This window comes from Tympanuchus pallidicinctus, unplaced genomic scaffold, assembly GCF_026119805.1.
Source record: "Tympanuchus pallidicinctus isolate F22 unplaced genomic scaffold, pur_lepc_1.0 scaffold15, whole genome shotgun sequence".
Classification (NCBI taxonomy): Eukaryota; Metazoa; Chordata; class Aves; order Galliformes; family Phasianidae; genus Tympanuchus; species Tympanuchus pallidicinctus.
Genome location: NW_026294669.1, coordinates 30,482,446 through 30,499,196, shown reverse-complemented (window position 1 = coordinate 30,499,196; position 16,751 = coordinate 30,482,446). Strand labels below are relative to the sequence as shown.

Sequence of the window (16,751 nt, the reverse complement as noted above, 5' to 3'; positions counted from 1 at the left end):
ATGAATAATTACTTCTTAATGTCTTTTTATAATAAGAGACTATTTTCTCTGTACAAAGGAGGAGTCACTTCCTGACAACAGAAACAATCTCTCTTTCAGCAAAGATAGAGCTACATTCAACTTCCTATATTAATATTTCTAGGCCTGTTAAAACATAACAGACAAAGAAGAAGGGCATGCTGTCATTGTTCAAATCTACCACCTCAGAGAAGCAACAGGACAGCTGTTCAACCGCTCATGAAAAGGAGTTAAAGATAGCACTGGCCTGAAAATACAGCGTGAAATTGCGTACCCCAGCCAAGAAGGTAATACCACATCAAGTGCTGTTTCTCAGCAAAAACAGCCACCACAATAAGGGTGTGCAGGTAAATGCCTTCGCACAGCATCCAGAAGTAGTTGCAACCCATTAGGTACAGGTAGATAAACATTGATACTTTGCAGCTAACCTGTGGAAAAGAAAACACAGTACAATATGAATTCTTAATTTGCAAAAATCTCACAGAGAAGTACTTGGAAAAAATATTTTATTTTACAGAATTCAAATTCCATTTTTTATAGCCAGTCTATTTTTACTAAGCCAATATAAGAAGCGAACATCCTCAAGCACGATGGCAGGAAGCAGTAATGATAATATCTCCCTTTGTCACAAATAGTGACACGTTTGATCATTCCAGTTAAAATGGAGCCCTCAAATTAACAGACGCACTAAAAAAAACACCGTTTGAAGAAGCTAATTCTCTGGCAGTTGTACCAGTCACAACATACAGAATGATAAACATTCTAAACATCCTTACAATATTTCCAATTTAAACCTAGTCACAACTGAAATTAGCCCCAGGATACAGTTCATACGGTCGATTCTAGTCATAAGCATTCTTGATTGCAAATACTAGGCTCATTCAAAATATCCTGACATTCTTCAATTGTAGTGTTACGTAAGAGCTTGCTGTAAAGACTAAAAGAGTGAAATTGCAAATAAGAAATACGATGCTGTTATTTCTCCTGTTTTCTCCTATGGAAATCAGTGTGCTTGATTAATTGGGTTGGAAGGGACCTTAAAGATCATCTAATTCCAACCCACCTGCCATGGGCAGGATCAGGCCGCCCAGTGCCTCATCCTCCTAGCCTTGAACACCTCCATGGATGGGGCAGCCACAGCTTCTCTGAGCAACCTGTGTCAGAGCTCCACTACCCCCTTTGAAAAAAATGTCCTCCTAATATATCATCTAAAACTCCTCCCTTTTATTTTAAAGCCATTCTCTCCCTTGTCCTATCACTTGTCCTATAGCCTGCGGAATAAATCAGCCTCCATCTTCCATACTGGAAGGCCACAATGAGGTCTCCCCAGAGCTTTCTGTTCTCTGAGCTAAGGAAGGCCAACTGCTTGGAAGCCCCAGACCTGGATGCAGTACTCCAAATGAGACCTCACATGGACAGAGTAGAGGGGAATGGGACAGTCACCTCTCTCAACCTGCTGTCACCCCTCTTTGAATGCAGCCCAGGATACTGATTGCATTCAGAGCTACAACAGTGCATTGCTGGCTCATTTCAATCTCTTCATCCGCTAGGACCTCCAAGTCCTTCTGCACAGGACTCTCGGGAGAAACAACTCATCACTAGCCTCCATCTAGCCATAGAGCTGATGACCACAGCCCTCTGGTTGTGACCAATTATTTATCCATCTAATCGTCCACCCTTCAAAATCCATTTCTCTCCAGTTTAGAGACAAGAATGTGGTGTGCGACCATGTCCAAGGCCCTGCACAAACCCAAGTGGATGACATCAGTTGCCCTTCCTTTGTCCACCAGCTTAAACCAAATAAACAACGCAATAATGTTTTACCGTGTTCTGCTACTTCACATATTAATGATTATTAACAGCTAACTCAAGCCTGTTTTTCAGTATTTTTATGAGCTTTCACAGAAGAGAGAATTGATCTTTTTCCAGAAGCTGTTGGAATCAAGGATTTTTACCCTGTCACAGAATTAAAACTTATCTTCCACATCTAATTAAAAATAAAGCCACAGTTAGGGATCTGTATGTGCATTTCAGTTCCTAGCCTTGCAGGAGAGGCTACTCATTCACACTTAACCCAATGAGAGAGAGACAAAAAGTATTTTCATTTCAACTCGAGATCGAAAGCAAAAGCCTTAAAAAAGTTGCTGAGAGAGCCAGCATACACTACCAAACTTCGGCTGTCACAACCTCACTGACATCACGATAACAGGCTACTTTCTTGCAGTTGTTTCAGTGCAGAAGTCATCCGTACAAATTCAGAAGAGTACTTCAGTACACTTTGTCTCTGAGGCTGCTTTATTATTTCAAAACCTCAAATGTGAAGGGCCCAAATCACTGTTTGACATCTGTTGCAATATGTAGCGTGGATACATTATTACTGAACATTTTGCCCTTGCTGTACACAGCATTTCATCAACTGTTCATGCTTCATTTCTCCCTTCTACATCGCTGAAATGTTTCACACACAAATCAACAAAGCTGCCAGATATACTTTCACTTACTGGATTAGCTGCAACTAATTCCTGATTGTTGGCAATTGCAGTCAGTGAAATTATTGTTACAACAGAGTTGCAAACAAAAGAGAAAAAGAGATTTTTATGAAGAGTAATCCTCTGGCAACTCAAGCTCCTAGAAAAGAGAAAGAAGAACAAATGAATACACAAGGGGGCAGCTATGTGTAACTGGGGACAACTCTGAAATTTTGAAATACTAGAGCTCTTTATTATGCACTCTTACATCAACCCTTTCTTCAACTCCAGTCCAAATTTAATAGAATGATGTGAAAGGTAATACCTTCCCTTAATCTCTAGTTCATTTGACAACAGGAGGAAAACAAGTATGTTCAGTTCAAATACATTTACAACTAAGGACTTGCATTACAGTGGTTACCTAAAAATAATTTGGATACCGGTAATAACATGCTTCTGAAAACATTCTGCTTTTGTTAGTGTCTGATGATCTTCCAACTCACCATCACACCCAAGCTTGAGGAAGTTGTGTCAGTTATGTTTCAATTTACTCACATCTGCCAGGATTTTTGGAGGACAATTCTATTTTACTCACATTATTGGTCACTTTTCTTCCCTAATCCTACAGCTAGAGAAATACCCAAATAACTAAAAGAGTGAAAAATATTACCTCTCGTGTATAATCAAGTTATAAACAAAATATGAAAGTTAAAAAATGCAATATGCAAAATGTTTGTGTTTATTTTCAACATTTCCTTTGAATAATGCAATAAAATTTCAGACTAAAATATATTTCAAAGGGTTATTAAAAAAATAAAAACAATAATACTTAATTAGACCATTGTGAGACAGCTTAGTTTTACCCTACTGATGATGCATTGTTGTAACCCCAGCTAGTAATCCTGCTCAGTATGAAAGAAACCACAGGTCCAGACATTTGATGTATGCCCTTGGCTGAGGACCCACTGGAATGAGGCTGCCATCCGTGAGATTATGACTGAACACTTCTAAGACAGAATTCCCCCCTAAATGTAGCAATACTGCAGTGCTGAGGCATCTTGGTGGGCTTGCAATAGCCAGCCGCTTTGGCTGCCAGTGCAGAGTAAAGGGAAGGGGGAAATGGTTTGAGACTCAAAGAGGGTAGACTTAGGTTGAAATGTAAGGAAAAAATCTTTTACAGTGGAGGTGGTGAGGCAGTGGAACAGGTTGCCCAGAGAGGTGGTTGATGCCCCATCTCTGGAGACTTTCAAGGCGAGGCTGAATCAGGCTCTGGGCAACCTGATGTAGCTGCAGGGGAGTTGGACTAGATGGTCTTCACAGGTCCCTTCCTACTGTAAGGATTCTACGATCTATGATTCTGTGATTCTAAATTATACCCAACACTGAGCATAGGAATAGCGGATTTCTGCTTACCCATCACTCTAAAGAAAAAAAAAAAAAGCAGATCTAACAGTGTCATTGCAGAGATAGGAGTGCTGTTCATTCACGTTTTCCAAAGAAACTGATTTTCTCAAACAAACACCAAACAAAATTGGAGTTTCTGCAAGTCACACCTTGGAGCTGTAAGGCATTTCCAGCCTCATGTCCTCAAATGTAGGTCAGAGAAAACTCTCTAGAAACCAGTGCTGCCATACAGTGTGGCACACAGATCAACTCTGATCCTAAACCATCTTCTAGTATCCAAGCTTTATCTGACTGAGGAAAGCACACATACGGATATAAATTAAGTGAAAAAGTATATTTCATTAGGCTTTACAAATACTTTTGTTTCTAATGTTGTTTTTAATCTTTGTGTGTTTAAACAACACATGAAGTTTGATTATAAAAATATGCTTAGTTTTTATATTCTTTGAATATATATATCTCTGCACTTTTTTCCTATACGGTTCATATAGCAAGAAGGAAAGGAGCACTGGATTCCAGCTAACAGTTTTGTATAAACAAGTCCTGAAGAACTCTGGAAGCCTGTCTGCTTATTGTTAAGATTCAGTGCAGAGGCAAGGAAAAGCACGTACAACTAACGGGGCCATCTCCCGGGGTCATCCAGCAGCTGTTCCTGTTGAATATGCAAACACACCCATCCACACCCACCTCCACCCATGCAGAAAAGGATTGAAAGGATCACCGGACAAGAAGCAAGAAAGCAAGACTGCTGACATTTAAAAATGAAATTTGCTTTTGGTAATAAAGGCATTTCTTCATTACACTCCCTGCCCCTCCCTTTTCTGTTATCCTTCCTATTTCCTTCTTCTGACTGTTTTTCTTAGTGACACTATGTCCTTTAGTCATCTAATTCTCATACTGATGATCACCATTCAGATGACCTACCATTGAATGCTTTACCCCACGTGGCACAAAATAAAAAACAACAACAAAACCCTCCTGTTATGTACTTTTATGTAGTATAATTATGTATTTTTAATTTCACTTCTGTATGTCTTGGCACTGAGGAAAAATTATTTCGAGAAGAAAAAAAGATGTCATTTTCTCATTTCTATTCAAAAAAAAAGTGAGATCCATATATACACCCAAGGGGAATTAGCCTTTATGCTTAGGTGAACTTAAAGTGATTTAGGAACCCCACTATCTTTCCATCTCTCTTATCCAGTGTTTGTCCACACTAAGTTCAGTGTTGGTCGCCTCTGCAAGCGCTGTCAGATCACTGGGTGATGCTTCATCAACAGCTTCTCCTTTGTTCCAGATTTTTTTCTTTTTCTCAATGCCCTGCTCTTTTAGGTTTTCTGTTAACTCACTTTTCCTTCTTTATGAAAATAACCATACAACTTTTTAAAGAAAAGTAATCTATGAAATTATGCACAATTTTGAGTATGTAACAGAACGAGAAAGGAGAGTCACTGCAAATCACTACTCTTGTCTTCACTGATGATTTCTCCAGTAGAAAGACTGGAGTTCCAAGTTTGTATAACCCATTTCAAAACAAAAATCCACTTGAGGAGCACAAGTCACAAATTGAACTGATATTTCCAATGATAGTTTTCTGAAGAAAAAAAATTGAAATTGAAAATAAAATGCACAGAACTGTAATAATATGAAAAAAAAAAATCAGTGAAAATCAAGTAATTGATAGTTGGAAAAGCTGAAGATTTTTGGGAAAAAAAAAAAAAAAAAAAGCTGTGATTTTTCCTATGAAGAAATATCCCACTTCTCTAATTAAACCTGAAGATACTGCAATGGTCAGCAAGCCAGCAAATGTTTTCTGGAAACAGCCTAAGAGAATAAATTCATAGGCTTCCCCACACAATAGCATAAAAAAAAAAGAAGAAAGTCCACCTGTTAAGAAGCTATGAATAATTACACAAGCTTCAGCTGATACATAATACATCCTGGTATTAATCTAGATCCTTAAATATCCTTCTGGTACTAAAAATACTTTAGAGGAACTGCACATCCCAAGAGAATAACTTGTAGAGAACTTTCTTTAGTTTCCTTTAAATTCTGTAATTTCCTTTTACATCCCAACATAACCACAGTCTAGAAGTTGTGGTGTTTGAGTCTAGATTAATTCCATGTGCTTCTCTGAAGACAGAGGATCCCTCTACAAAAAGGGAGAAAAAAGTTCCTGGAGTGTATGACAAATGTAACAGTTGTGATGGCAGTGAAGCAAACCACCTTCTTCTGTAGGAACTGCCACAAACTAAGATAAAATTGGCTCGGTTTGCATTTGTAGCACAGAAAAATTCGCTGTCTTTGAGCTTTTAAAATCGTATTCAAAAGCTTTTTGCTTTTACCTTACAAATTTATGGCAATGCATTTTTTTCTACCATGTGAGATTTTTTCATCTGTTGAACTTTATTATGAGGTTCACAATAAAGGCACTGTATTTTTTAATGCAAGAAATCAAACCTATAGGGACTTGGGACCATGTAAAATTTGAATTTTGTGGAGGGAAAGTGAATTTGGAAATACGAAAAGTAGTCAGAAACAGCTAAAAAATCATTTAAAATGCATTTCAAAAAGAGGAGCTATAAACTTGAAACATTCTGTAAGGAATTTATTGCAGTGCTGTTCCAGAACTTGGGCAAATAATGCATAACTAAATTGGAAACACTACCTTCTGCCAGATCTGACAAAAAAGGAAAAATTTTTAGCAGGTATCTACTACCCCCTACCAAATCAACTCAAAGTCAGGAATAAGAGAAAAGCAAAATCTGAAATGCCCAGCAATTATTGATGTAGGTGCTACTCCTATTTACGTATTAGGGGAAAAAAAAAGAAAAAAAAAAAAGATGGAGTGAAATGGAAGGGTACAGTGATGAGAAACAGCTAAGATTGCAAAGTGGATCCGTCTATCATAGAGCAAATCCACCTTTTCCAATGAAGAACAGATGCAGAAATGATTAAAGGAGTGCCAGTTAACAAGGAGAGCCGACACCACGCAATGCAGCATTTGGCAGAGAACAGCTCGTCATTGACAGCGCTGCGCTTCGCCTCAGCTCTGCTCATGTGGCAACCCTGCAGTGACACTGGTTTCAGCTTTCTACTAAGCCTCATCATCTTACAAACACAAAAAAAAGTGAGTAAAGTCTGAAGCAGACAATTTTTTAAGACCCACACGCTATACTCCAAGTTATGAAATTGGTTACGTTGGCAACACACTACTCAGGCTTGCTTGCAAGATGACAGAGTAACTGCTAAAGAGTGGACAGAACAGAACTCTCAGAAAAATAATACAATGAATAAGGAAAATTAAGATTATGTTTATAGTTGTCATTCCTAATGTTGCTTTTAGCTTTATTTTCTTCACAATTTATTGTATGTGGCTATTCACTTCAGAATGTGACTTACATGCCATGTTTACAGCATGTGTGTGACTTATATACCGTAAGTATTTTGGTTTCCATTTACTCTTTAGTATGACCCAGGCTTGACATATCCACATCTTAAGTTATAATTAAAAACAAACAAACATAAGCAACCCTTCTCCATCAGAAATGCTTGTTTAGTAGTTGGGTGTGTTTTCTAAGTGCCATTTTCCCCATTTCCAACATCTGCTACAATTTTTAATTTGCAGATCGGGAATTCTAGGTTCCTGAGGAAAGAAACCTAAAATTTTATTATAACAGCATGTTCAATGCCAAACCAATATACTGATTTTTTTTCCACCTTGTTGCTCCATCTGATTTACTGGGAAGGCCTGTGTTTCAAAAACACTGAAACCAGCATTGTGGGAAGCACTAATATTTGGTAAAAAATTTTAAGTGTACTTACTTAAAGTAAAAGAATATGCCAAGAGAAATCAGAAGTGAGGCAATTGAAAGACCATGTCCTATGATGGCCAAATAATACAAATTCAGAGCAGTCTGCAACAGAAGAATAAAACGAAGCACATGTGATTCATGCAGAATTATTAAGGAAGAACATGCTTATACATCTCTCTACTTACAAAATGACTGTAATGGGATTCAGAAAATAAAAACTTTACTGATAATGAGCCAATTCAGAATCCTGCAAATCATCTTACTAAAATCGCTTTCTGTTAGGCAAAAACCAGATTCATTTAAAACACTTGAAATTCTCTCTTGGTCATTTCTGCTACAGTGCTCAGTGCACTCCCATCTGAGATTGGATTCATCTATCAAACATCTCTTAAAGGAAATAATGTGTTGCACATATGAACGTGCATTTTTTCCTCCCATAATTTTTTCCTCTTAGAAAGATATTTTCTTTGTACCAATGTTTGTTTTAAGAATGAAAAAAAATTAACAATGATTCCGAACTATCAAAGACTAAATGGAAAAATCAAATAAATCTGCAACCAAATTATAGTATTATGAAAAGCTAGATGGAGAGCAAAATAATAATGAAGAAGTGGTAAAGTTATGTTAGGCATACGTACAAGATGTTACCATCAATTACTTGAATTAATAGTTTCAATTCTACCAATAACAAAATTCTGCTTTCAATTATGGAACCTGCCTTACAAATTTGCTTTTTTTGTTTTCAATTGCAAAAATCATCATCTTACGCAGAAAAAAAAGAAAGATATTTAGGTTAAACCTTATATTACCATGATAAAACATAGTTATCTAGATTGTGTAAGAAGGAATCACAGCCTGCATACATGAGCTCATACAATTGATACTGTAGACATCCATTCAACCTATTAGTCCCATTTAATGTTTGAAAGGCTGCAGACTTGTGTAATCACATAAACAGATTACAGGTAAAGCTTTAAGAATTATTAGATGAGACACTGTCTGCGTATGCCAGAATTTTTCAAGCTTCACAGATGAGTTTCTTGAGACTGGTGACATGCATTGATTCCTTTCCTACCTTCACTTTTTCGTGCGTATAGATATTACACTGGGTGTAGTTTGTCCATGTCCTGTTGCTTTCTGGGTGTCTAAACCAGTTCCCACTTGGATCACAGATCTTTGTAACTTTTTCTACAGGCAGTCAGAGTAGTTGAAAAGAAAAAGAAACAAGGCAAAAACAACAACAGTCAGCAGTGAAGTTCTACTTCCTGATCCTCGTGTTCCACGAAAAAGATTGGCAAACAAATGACAGCTTTATTAATATGACTAGAGAGACGTTGCTTGTTACTTGAGAAACCAGAGGCCATTGCTTTTGCTTGGCAAGGGCAACTAATGATGTGTTTTTTCTTAAAAAAAAAAAGAAAACCAAACAAATACATTTCCCCTCTACAAAATACAATCAAAATATATCAAGCTGTTACAGAACTACCAGATGAAGTGACAAGGATACTTAAATGGCTACTTCAACATGCAAGATATAAATGGAAGTCTAACATCCTACCACTGTAAATTGAACAGGCAGGAAAACATCAATAGAGAAACCACTCTAGAATCAGACTGGAGAATTTCCAGGACCACATAATGATTAAATCAAATAGAAATGGGCACCAGAAGACCTTGGGAAATAGCAAATGCAGCAGAAGCTGACAAGAGTGGAAGTCTATGACATTTTCCACATGCTCACACAGTGGCAAAGTTCAGCTTACTGGAAAAGAATCACTTGTGGGAGAAACACTTGTTAACTTCGGCTGCCAAATTGAGGTAAAAAAAATATTACATTTCTGCTTTCCTCTCAGAAGGTAAAGCTCAGCACCAAGAGCTAAGCTCTCCACTTTCCTGTGATAAAGGTGAAGTGCAAATAATGCATTTGAAGCTACTGAAATTCTGATGCATTAGTGGCTTGAGTAAGGCAAAGAGTAGGCATCAAGCACCCAAAAACTCCTTTCATTAAGCAATACGTTTATGTAGAAAGCCCATGCACACACTTACCTGATGGATTGAAATCTTGGAAGTAGTCAGGACAATGCTGTACTGATACAGTTCCTGCAGCAACATCACTCCAGCACAGCCAGCCATCCCACGTCCGGTTACAGTAAGGACCTAGAAACAAGTGGACAACTGGTAATAAAATAACTCTTCCTTCATAGCAGTCTTTCAAACATAAGGTATAACACTGGACAAGGTAAGTTTCTCATTTGCACACTTTGCTTCGTAAAGATAAAAATGGAAACTTAAAATTAACCAGCAGTTAATATTTCATGTAATAGAAACACCTCCTTTTAGGTATATTTCTCAGAATACATTTTAAAATCCGTTACCATTCCTCTTTAAATTATCTATCCCTACAACTGTACATACAACTACACTAAATTATCACAACTATACTAAATTATCTATGCCTACAACTCTCATAAAACACATGAGATCTAGAGCACGGCAGGGTAATATTCTCTGGGCAAAGCAAAGCAAACCAATTCAAACCAAAAAATGCACAACAAAGATCTCTGAATCTTATCTGCCCCGACAGGGGGTTGATTATCTTTAAAGGTCCCTTCCAATCCAAGTCGTTCTATGGTTCTACAATATTGCCAAGACCCTTTTATTGAATTTATTTACATTTTGAATGTATACCTAAGCTATATGTGTGTTTATTAGCTCACCGAAAACTAAATGGTATCCTAGAAACAATCAGAAAGCCTATCTGGGAGGCAGCCACTGTTTCTCTTCCTCAGAGATGAACCTGCAGCTATTTGTCCATTCAAGGTCAGGGATGTTGCGGAGTCCCTCAAGAGCCTGTTTTAATCCCTCACTGTACTCAGTGTAGATCTGTTTTAGAACACCTAAAATAAACTTCCTTTGAGAATCAGCTGGGGCTTTATAACAAATTTCTTTCCCAGAACACATGCAGAAGGACTGACCACAGATTGGAAAAATATTTTTTCTGTCTTCCTTCAGTCTTCTATTCAAAAAAATAATACCACCTTCTCCCTGCTCCTCAAACTATGGTGAAGATTCAAACACCATACTTCCTCTACTCCTGATCTGGACATTTTCCAATTTGTCCATATTGTTCTGAAGTTGTGGTGCCCTGGCCTCTACATAAGCTTCTACATAAACACTCCCATATCCATTTCTGGCTTCCAGACATTTGTTTTCCTCAAAGAAACATCTCAGAAGAGAAAAAAACATTTTGTGAAAGAGTGCAATTGCCTCTTCTCCCCAGAACCAGTTAACATTTTCAGAAATTATAATGCAGAAACAGTCGCAATTTTTAAAATCTGAATATTCCTTTAACATTTTCTTATCAAAAATAAAAGATTTGTGACAGGTGATATACATCATATTACTTTAATGTTGTTTCTAAAAAACTGTACAAAAAGCCTGAAAGAATGATTGCTACCAAGACATGACATGAAAATAAATAAAGGCTCAGGATCCTGAATTACTTTAATTAATGTTGGGCACTTCCCTTTGGAAAATCTTAGGAGAAAGTAAACTCTACCTTCTTTCCTATGAATGGGATCTTGCATAATTTTCTGGTAGCATTCATACTGTGCTGTCATAATTTTATTCCGTGTAAAACTCAGTTGACCGAAGTCCTCTGTCATATTCTGATGACCTTCAGATGGAATAGCAGTGGCAAATAACTAGGAGGAAAAAGACTTTTTTAGCAAGTCATCTTTTTTCAACCAATTTGGAAACTACGACTCACATACCAGCAGATAATAAAATTTCAAAATCTTAAAATAATGCATTTGAAATATAATTTTACTGAAGCAAAGTGATCTTCAAATCTTACTACTGATAATCTGATATTGTGTTTTTCTGGCTTATTTAACAATTCTTATTACCGAATCTTGGCAAATATCACCTGATTGAGCATTTGGAATCAATATCTGCAAGATTCATAAAAAATAATTAAAAAATGCAGAGACAGCATGGAAACAATCACAAGTGCATAGACAGCTTTTTCAACATACAGTACAGTACATGATATTTGTATTCTTTTAAGAGGCATTTGGATCAGAAACAAAATGATCCTTCATGAAAAGGCTGCCCACACAGTCAAAGCATTTGATTAGCTTATACGCTGTCTCATTTATCTATGGTCTTGTGAAGCAGTCAATCTTCAGAATACAGAGAAGTGTTCAAATGACATGAAATCCACTGCAGTAGTTTTTCAAAACAAAACTTGCACACACACAAAAGTCAATCTTAAACTTTCAACTACATTTTTAAAGAAGCAGCAAGTTTTACCTGAATCAGCTAAGCTTCATGGAAAATAAAACACCTGCAGATAGAAATCCTGTATCTTTCTCATGAAAGCAAAGAAATTAAAAGTCCCTAGGATTTCCTTTGAATCTGTGCGATAAGTCTTACCCACTCTTCCATGAAATTACACAGCACATGTCACCTGTTACCATAAACTTCTATGCTAGCAAAAGATACATTTGGTTCAACAGAGGCAATTACTATTACTGTTCCTTTAGTACTGTTAATAAAAGGAAGACATGAGACAGATAGTAATCCTGCTCTGCAGAAACTGTATTTGAATACATCATTACCTTATAGAAAAATAAAAATTCCTATGGTATTCTGTACAGCCTTGCTCAAATGATACTGATTTTAAAAACAAAAAATGATAAAACTCACCAAAGTAACCGAGAGGAAGAACAGCAAGAATGTGATCCAGTTTTTTGTCATTTTTATTTCTGACGCAGTGTATTTTATGTTGTGATTGAATTAATGCAAACTGCCATAGAAAAAAATATAGGAAAAAAAAGTTATTTCGTGAAAGCAACAACTGATGAATGACTTCACATTTTCTCTATGCAGTAGAACAAGTCAGTGGAGGTCCACCCAATTTTTATTCCACCTAGTGTCTTTTGACCTACATGGAGATGCACAATATCACATGAAGAAAATGTATTCAGTTCACCATAGCAAATTCCAGCACCCAGATCTTGCCTGCACCAGCACATCCATCTCTCACAGTTCAGGCAGGAAGGGCCCACACATGGCCTCAACTAATACCACTTCTTCAGAGGGTTTATCTCAATTTGGTAGCTGATATCAACTCTAACAGACAGACAGCAATTAACAGGTCCCAACGGCCAAGATCTGAGTTGCCTACTTAAATCAAAGATTGAACTGCTACTGAAGCAAGAGGGCTGCTGCTGTCCGAATATCTTCATGCAAACCTTCCTCCTGACTCAAGGCACATTTGACCTGCGATGATACTTGTGCTTGTTTTTGGATTTTTTTTTCCTATCCAGCATCACATCCTACAGGTGGTGCACAAGAAACAAGCGATAGAACATTGCCCAGCACAGAGAATTTTACAAAAAGATAATACTTCTAGAACATCTCATTCACAAAAAGCAAGCGTTCTGCACCTACTTTGCCAATACAGTGGCACTGAGTCTTCTTAACTGTAATTCAATAAACAGCATTTTGTAGGCTGTACAGACTAAATCTTGATAGAAATACAAGAAACCTGTTTTAAATTCAGTTACTGCTGCCCCATTTTAATCCAGAGCAAGACTGTATCAGTGATCCTCCGTCTATTTTTATTGCTGGCATGCAAGCCTCTAATACTGATTGCTGGAAATTGCCCAGGTAATTCAGTGGAGCACTGGATTTCAAATATGCTGTTTTGAAGTTTTTTTAAAAGATTAATAGGAAGACCAACTGACACACACAAAATATTTTTGCAATGCAATCCAACAGTTCTTCAGAAAATCCACATCTGATGAGAACTACAGTGAAGTGCTAATTGCAGAAATCACCATTTGTCACACAGTACGGCAGCTTTTTGGTCTTTGTTACTAAACACATTGTTAATTAAAAACATCTAAATATCCATGTTTAATGACTGAACACCAAGTGAATAGAAAATACAGATGGAGACACCCATATTAGTAATGGCATGATATGGTTTCAATTGTATGTGATAATTGGGAAAGGGGTACAGTAATTCAAACCTGATAAAATTCTTATGACATTTTTAGTTGTGCCTATTTACCTGGGAGAGAAAGAACCAGAACACCGGCATTCTAAGAAAATCAAAATGAACTACTTGGATGTAAAGAAATACTCTAATTGTTCCCTGCTCTCTCCAAGACATGTGAAAGCACATCTGCAGAGGTTTAAAAGCCATACAGAATGTTCACAGAACAAAGAAAGCAATCGAGTAGAACATAGCGATCGTTATTTTATATTTCTTTGTTTTTTTGCACGTGAAGAAGTTCAAAATAATTTTTCCCACAATAGTTCCAAAAATCCTTTTGCTACAAGAGACAGTGGATGAGAAATTTGAAATTAAGATTAGATATGGCCCTTGATTAACCTTACTTATATTTCTTTACGTATATGATATCGTACGAACAGCAGCAAAACTCATCTGTGTTTCTTCACAGTTCATGACTGTTTCTGTTTCACAATATAAAAAGTCACCCTTTGGATCAGTTCCTTTAAGAGTCTGTATCTAGTGGTTCTGTAGACAATTCCTTTCAAATACTCCAGCATCCAGCATTACGTTATTAATTCTCCCCAAGTGATAAAAGATTAAGTCTATTATTTTCACAATGCTTTCTACTTATTCCTTGCAATTACTAACTTGAAAATACAAAAACTTATACATAGAGGGGAAAAAAGCATTATCTTCCCAAATATTACTATTGGATTTAATTACAAAATGCAGGATCGTTCAGATGCCTATTTCAGCAAATCATGTCGGACTTCAGCAAAGCATTTCTTTCATCATCAGATGAATTCATTCAAAGTTTATTTCAGTTGGATAGGACAAGCACTTTCACAGCAAGATTAAAATCTTTCTTAGCAATGGACAGCAGTATACTCAGTTACTGAATGAGGTAGCAGGACAGTTCTCTGGACAAAGTAAGGTTGTTTTTATATAGCATCTGTTTTTATGAGCTCAGAAACTAATACAATTTTCAGGACTCTCATAATTGGGAGCATGAGATGCACAAGGCACAGAAGTTAATAATAGAAGAACCCACTGTTAGATTTCTTTAAATAATAATAATGCTTCCCAAGGCGCTGTTCTACTCTTACACATCTTCAACGATTCTACTGTGGGGAAAAGTGGACATTTTTATTAGACCAAGATTAACTTTGAGTGTAATGGAAGTTAACCTGTGGGAAAAGGTGGCAGGAATCTATGCAGCATCCTTCAGCGCCACTCACTGTAAGCCAGGGGGCACAACCTCAGAACTAACGGTTCTGGTGCCTGGCCTGTTTTCCCAGTAAAAGACCATCAGTGGGATGAGAAGGGCAAATTTCAATAGCAATTCCTATCTCTAAAATTTCTTTTTTTTTCTTAATGCATGTTGCCAAAACATCAGGGGAGCACAAAAAAATGAAAACGGGGAAAAAAAAAATAAAGAAAAAGAAGCCAATCCCACACAGAAAGTATGAAATAAACCAAACCAAGCAAACAAAAATAACAGCAAAAGCAACAGCAAAAATAAGAACTTTTTGTCTCCATTACAATTGCCAAAAGAGAAAGCACAGGAGCATGCTGTGTTTCTCAGTGATAGCGGTGACATCTATTGAATAACGAATTCAAAAGGAACTGCAACGTAGCCAAAAGGGTCACTGGTACAGCTTTAGCAGATGTTCACGTTTCTCTTCCTCCTACTTTCTTTGCACAGCCATCCGTCCTGCCTCATCAGCTATTTCTACTTTTAATCTTTTCCCACTCTCCCAAGAATAAATGTCACCCTTGCTGAGTTCCAGACACTTCCCATTTCAATCATACAGCAAAAGGGTAAAAAAACCCATAAATTAACAAGTGAAAAAATAAGGATTTTTTTGAACTTCAATCATCTGACTGCATTTAATACATCAAGAAAATACACAGGCTTTTACCTTAAGCACCTGCCCTTTAGCTTGACTTGAAGTCAAAATGCATCTCTGTATGTCTGAGATAGGAGAGAGTTACTGACATTATTGTGCCTACATTCATACACTGCACAAGGGTATTCCACAAATTGTCTGGTAATCTGTGACTCTCCTGAGAAAAATTTTCCAGTAAAAATTCCATTAGCTTGCAACGATGCTGCAACATTGCAACACTGAAGTTGAACGTGCAAACATAGATGTATATATCCTTCCTCTCTGCTGAAAGTGGCAGTGCAAATGGCTATTTCTTGACAAAAAAAAAACACACCCTCTTCCTGTTATTCTAGCACTCCTTACTTTCTTGGGGCTAGCACTCTCAGACCGGGTATTTTGTTATTTCTGGTTCTTTTTAGAGATAGGGATACAGTTCAAAGTATTTCATTCCCTCAGGTAGGGTTTGGTTCTTTCAGCCCAAGGTACAGCCAAAAAAAAACAAGTTGGAAAATGTCCAACTCTTTCCAAGCATCCCTAATGTGAATTGCTGTATTGCACTGTTGGGAAATTCCAGGAGCCCCAAGCAGAGCTACAGAATCACTTACTTCTCTGGTCACATAAGTTTAGGGGGAAAAGACTCTTGTTTTTTTTCTAAGTGTAATGGCTTTTGTGGAATTATGTGAATTATGTTAGTCCTGAAAGTGAACTACCTCCAAGCTTGCACAGAGGCCGATTCAGGGCAATTTGGAAATCCTCCTTACCAGGTAAAATGCTCTTTTATTTCTGAAGGGACTTCTCCTAATTTTTGGACCAAACTGCTCTGATGGCATTAGACAACAGTTCACACCTATATGTGTAGGAATTTCTCCATCCTCCTAATAATTATGGGGATAATGAAGGAAACTAAAAAATAATGGCCACAGAACAAATGTACTGAACACTGGGTAGAACAGTTTCATGACATTAGAATTCCTTGCTCCCTACTGGTGCTTTTAACTAAGACCCAAGCATCAGCAGTTGCAGACTCCTAAAACAGGTGAGACAGGAAACTGAAAGATGGTTCTCTAAGACTACTTCTACAGCACAGAAGCACTAGCTCTTCACAGCTTCCTACAGACCTCAACTGCAC

At 37.2% G+C, this 16,751-nt stretch overlaps 1 protein-coding gene across 1 annotated transcript in view; it reads right to left on the bottom strand.

The window, feature by feature from the left end:
• The window catches only part of CALCRL (calcitonin receptor like receptor), a 62,989-nt gene that overhangs the window by 17,254 nt on the left and 28,984 nt on the right, over positions 1-16,751 (bottom strand). The window contains exons 2-8 of the mRNA XM_052676482.1: positions 12,416-12,515; positions 11,265-11,409; positions 9,752-9,862; positions 8,781-8,893; positions 7,716-7,807; positions 2,520-2,646; positions 293-446 (exon numbers count right to left, since the gene is read on the bottom strand). Of these exons, the coding sequence (XP_052532442.1) occupies positions 293-446; positions 2,520-2,646; positions 7,716-7,807; positions 8,781-8,893; positions 9,752-9,862; positions 11,265-11,409; positions 12,416-12,466 (793 nt within the window). The 5' untranslated portion in view covers positions 12,467-12,515. The remainder of the gene's footprint in view (positions 1-292; positions 447-2,519; positions 2,647-7,715; positions 7,808-8,780; positions 8,894-9,751; positions 9,863-11,264; positions 11,410-12,415; positions 12,516-16,751) is intronic.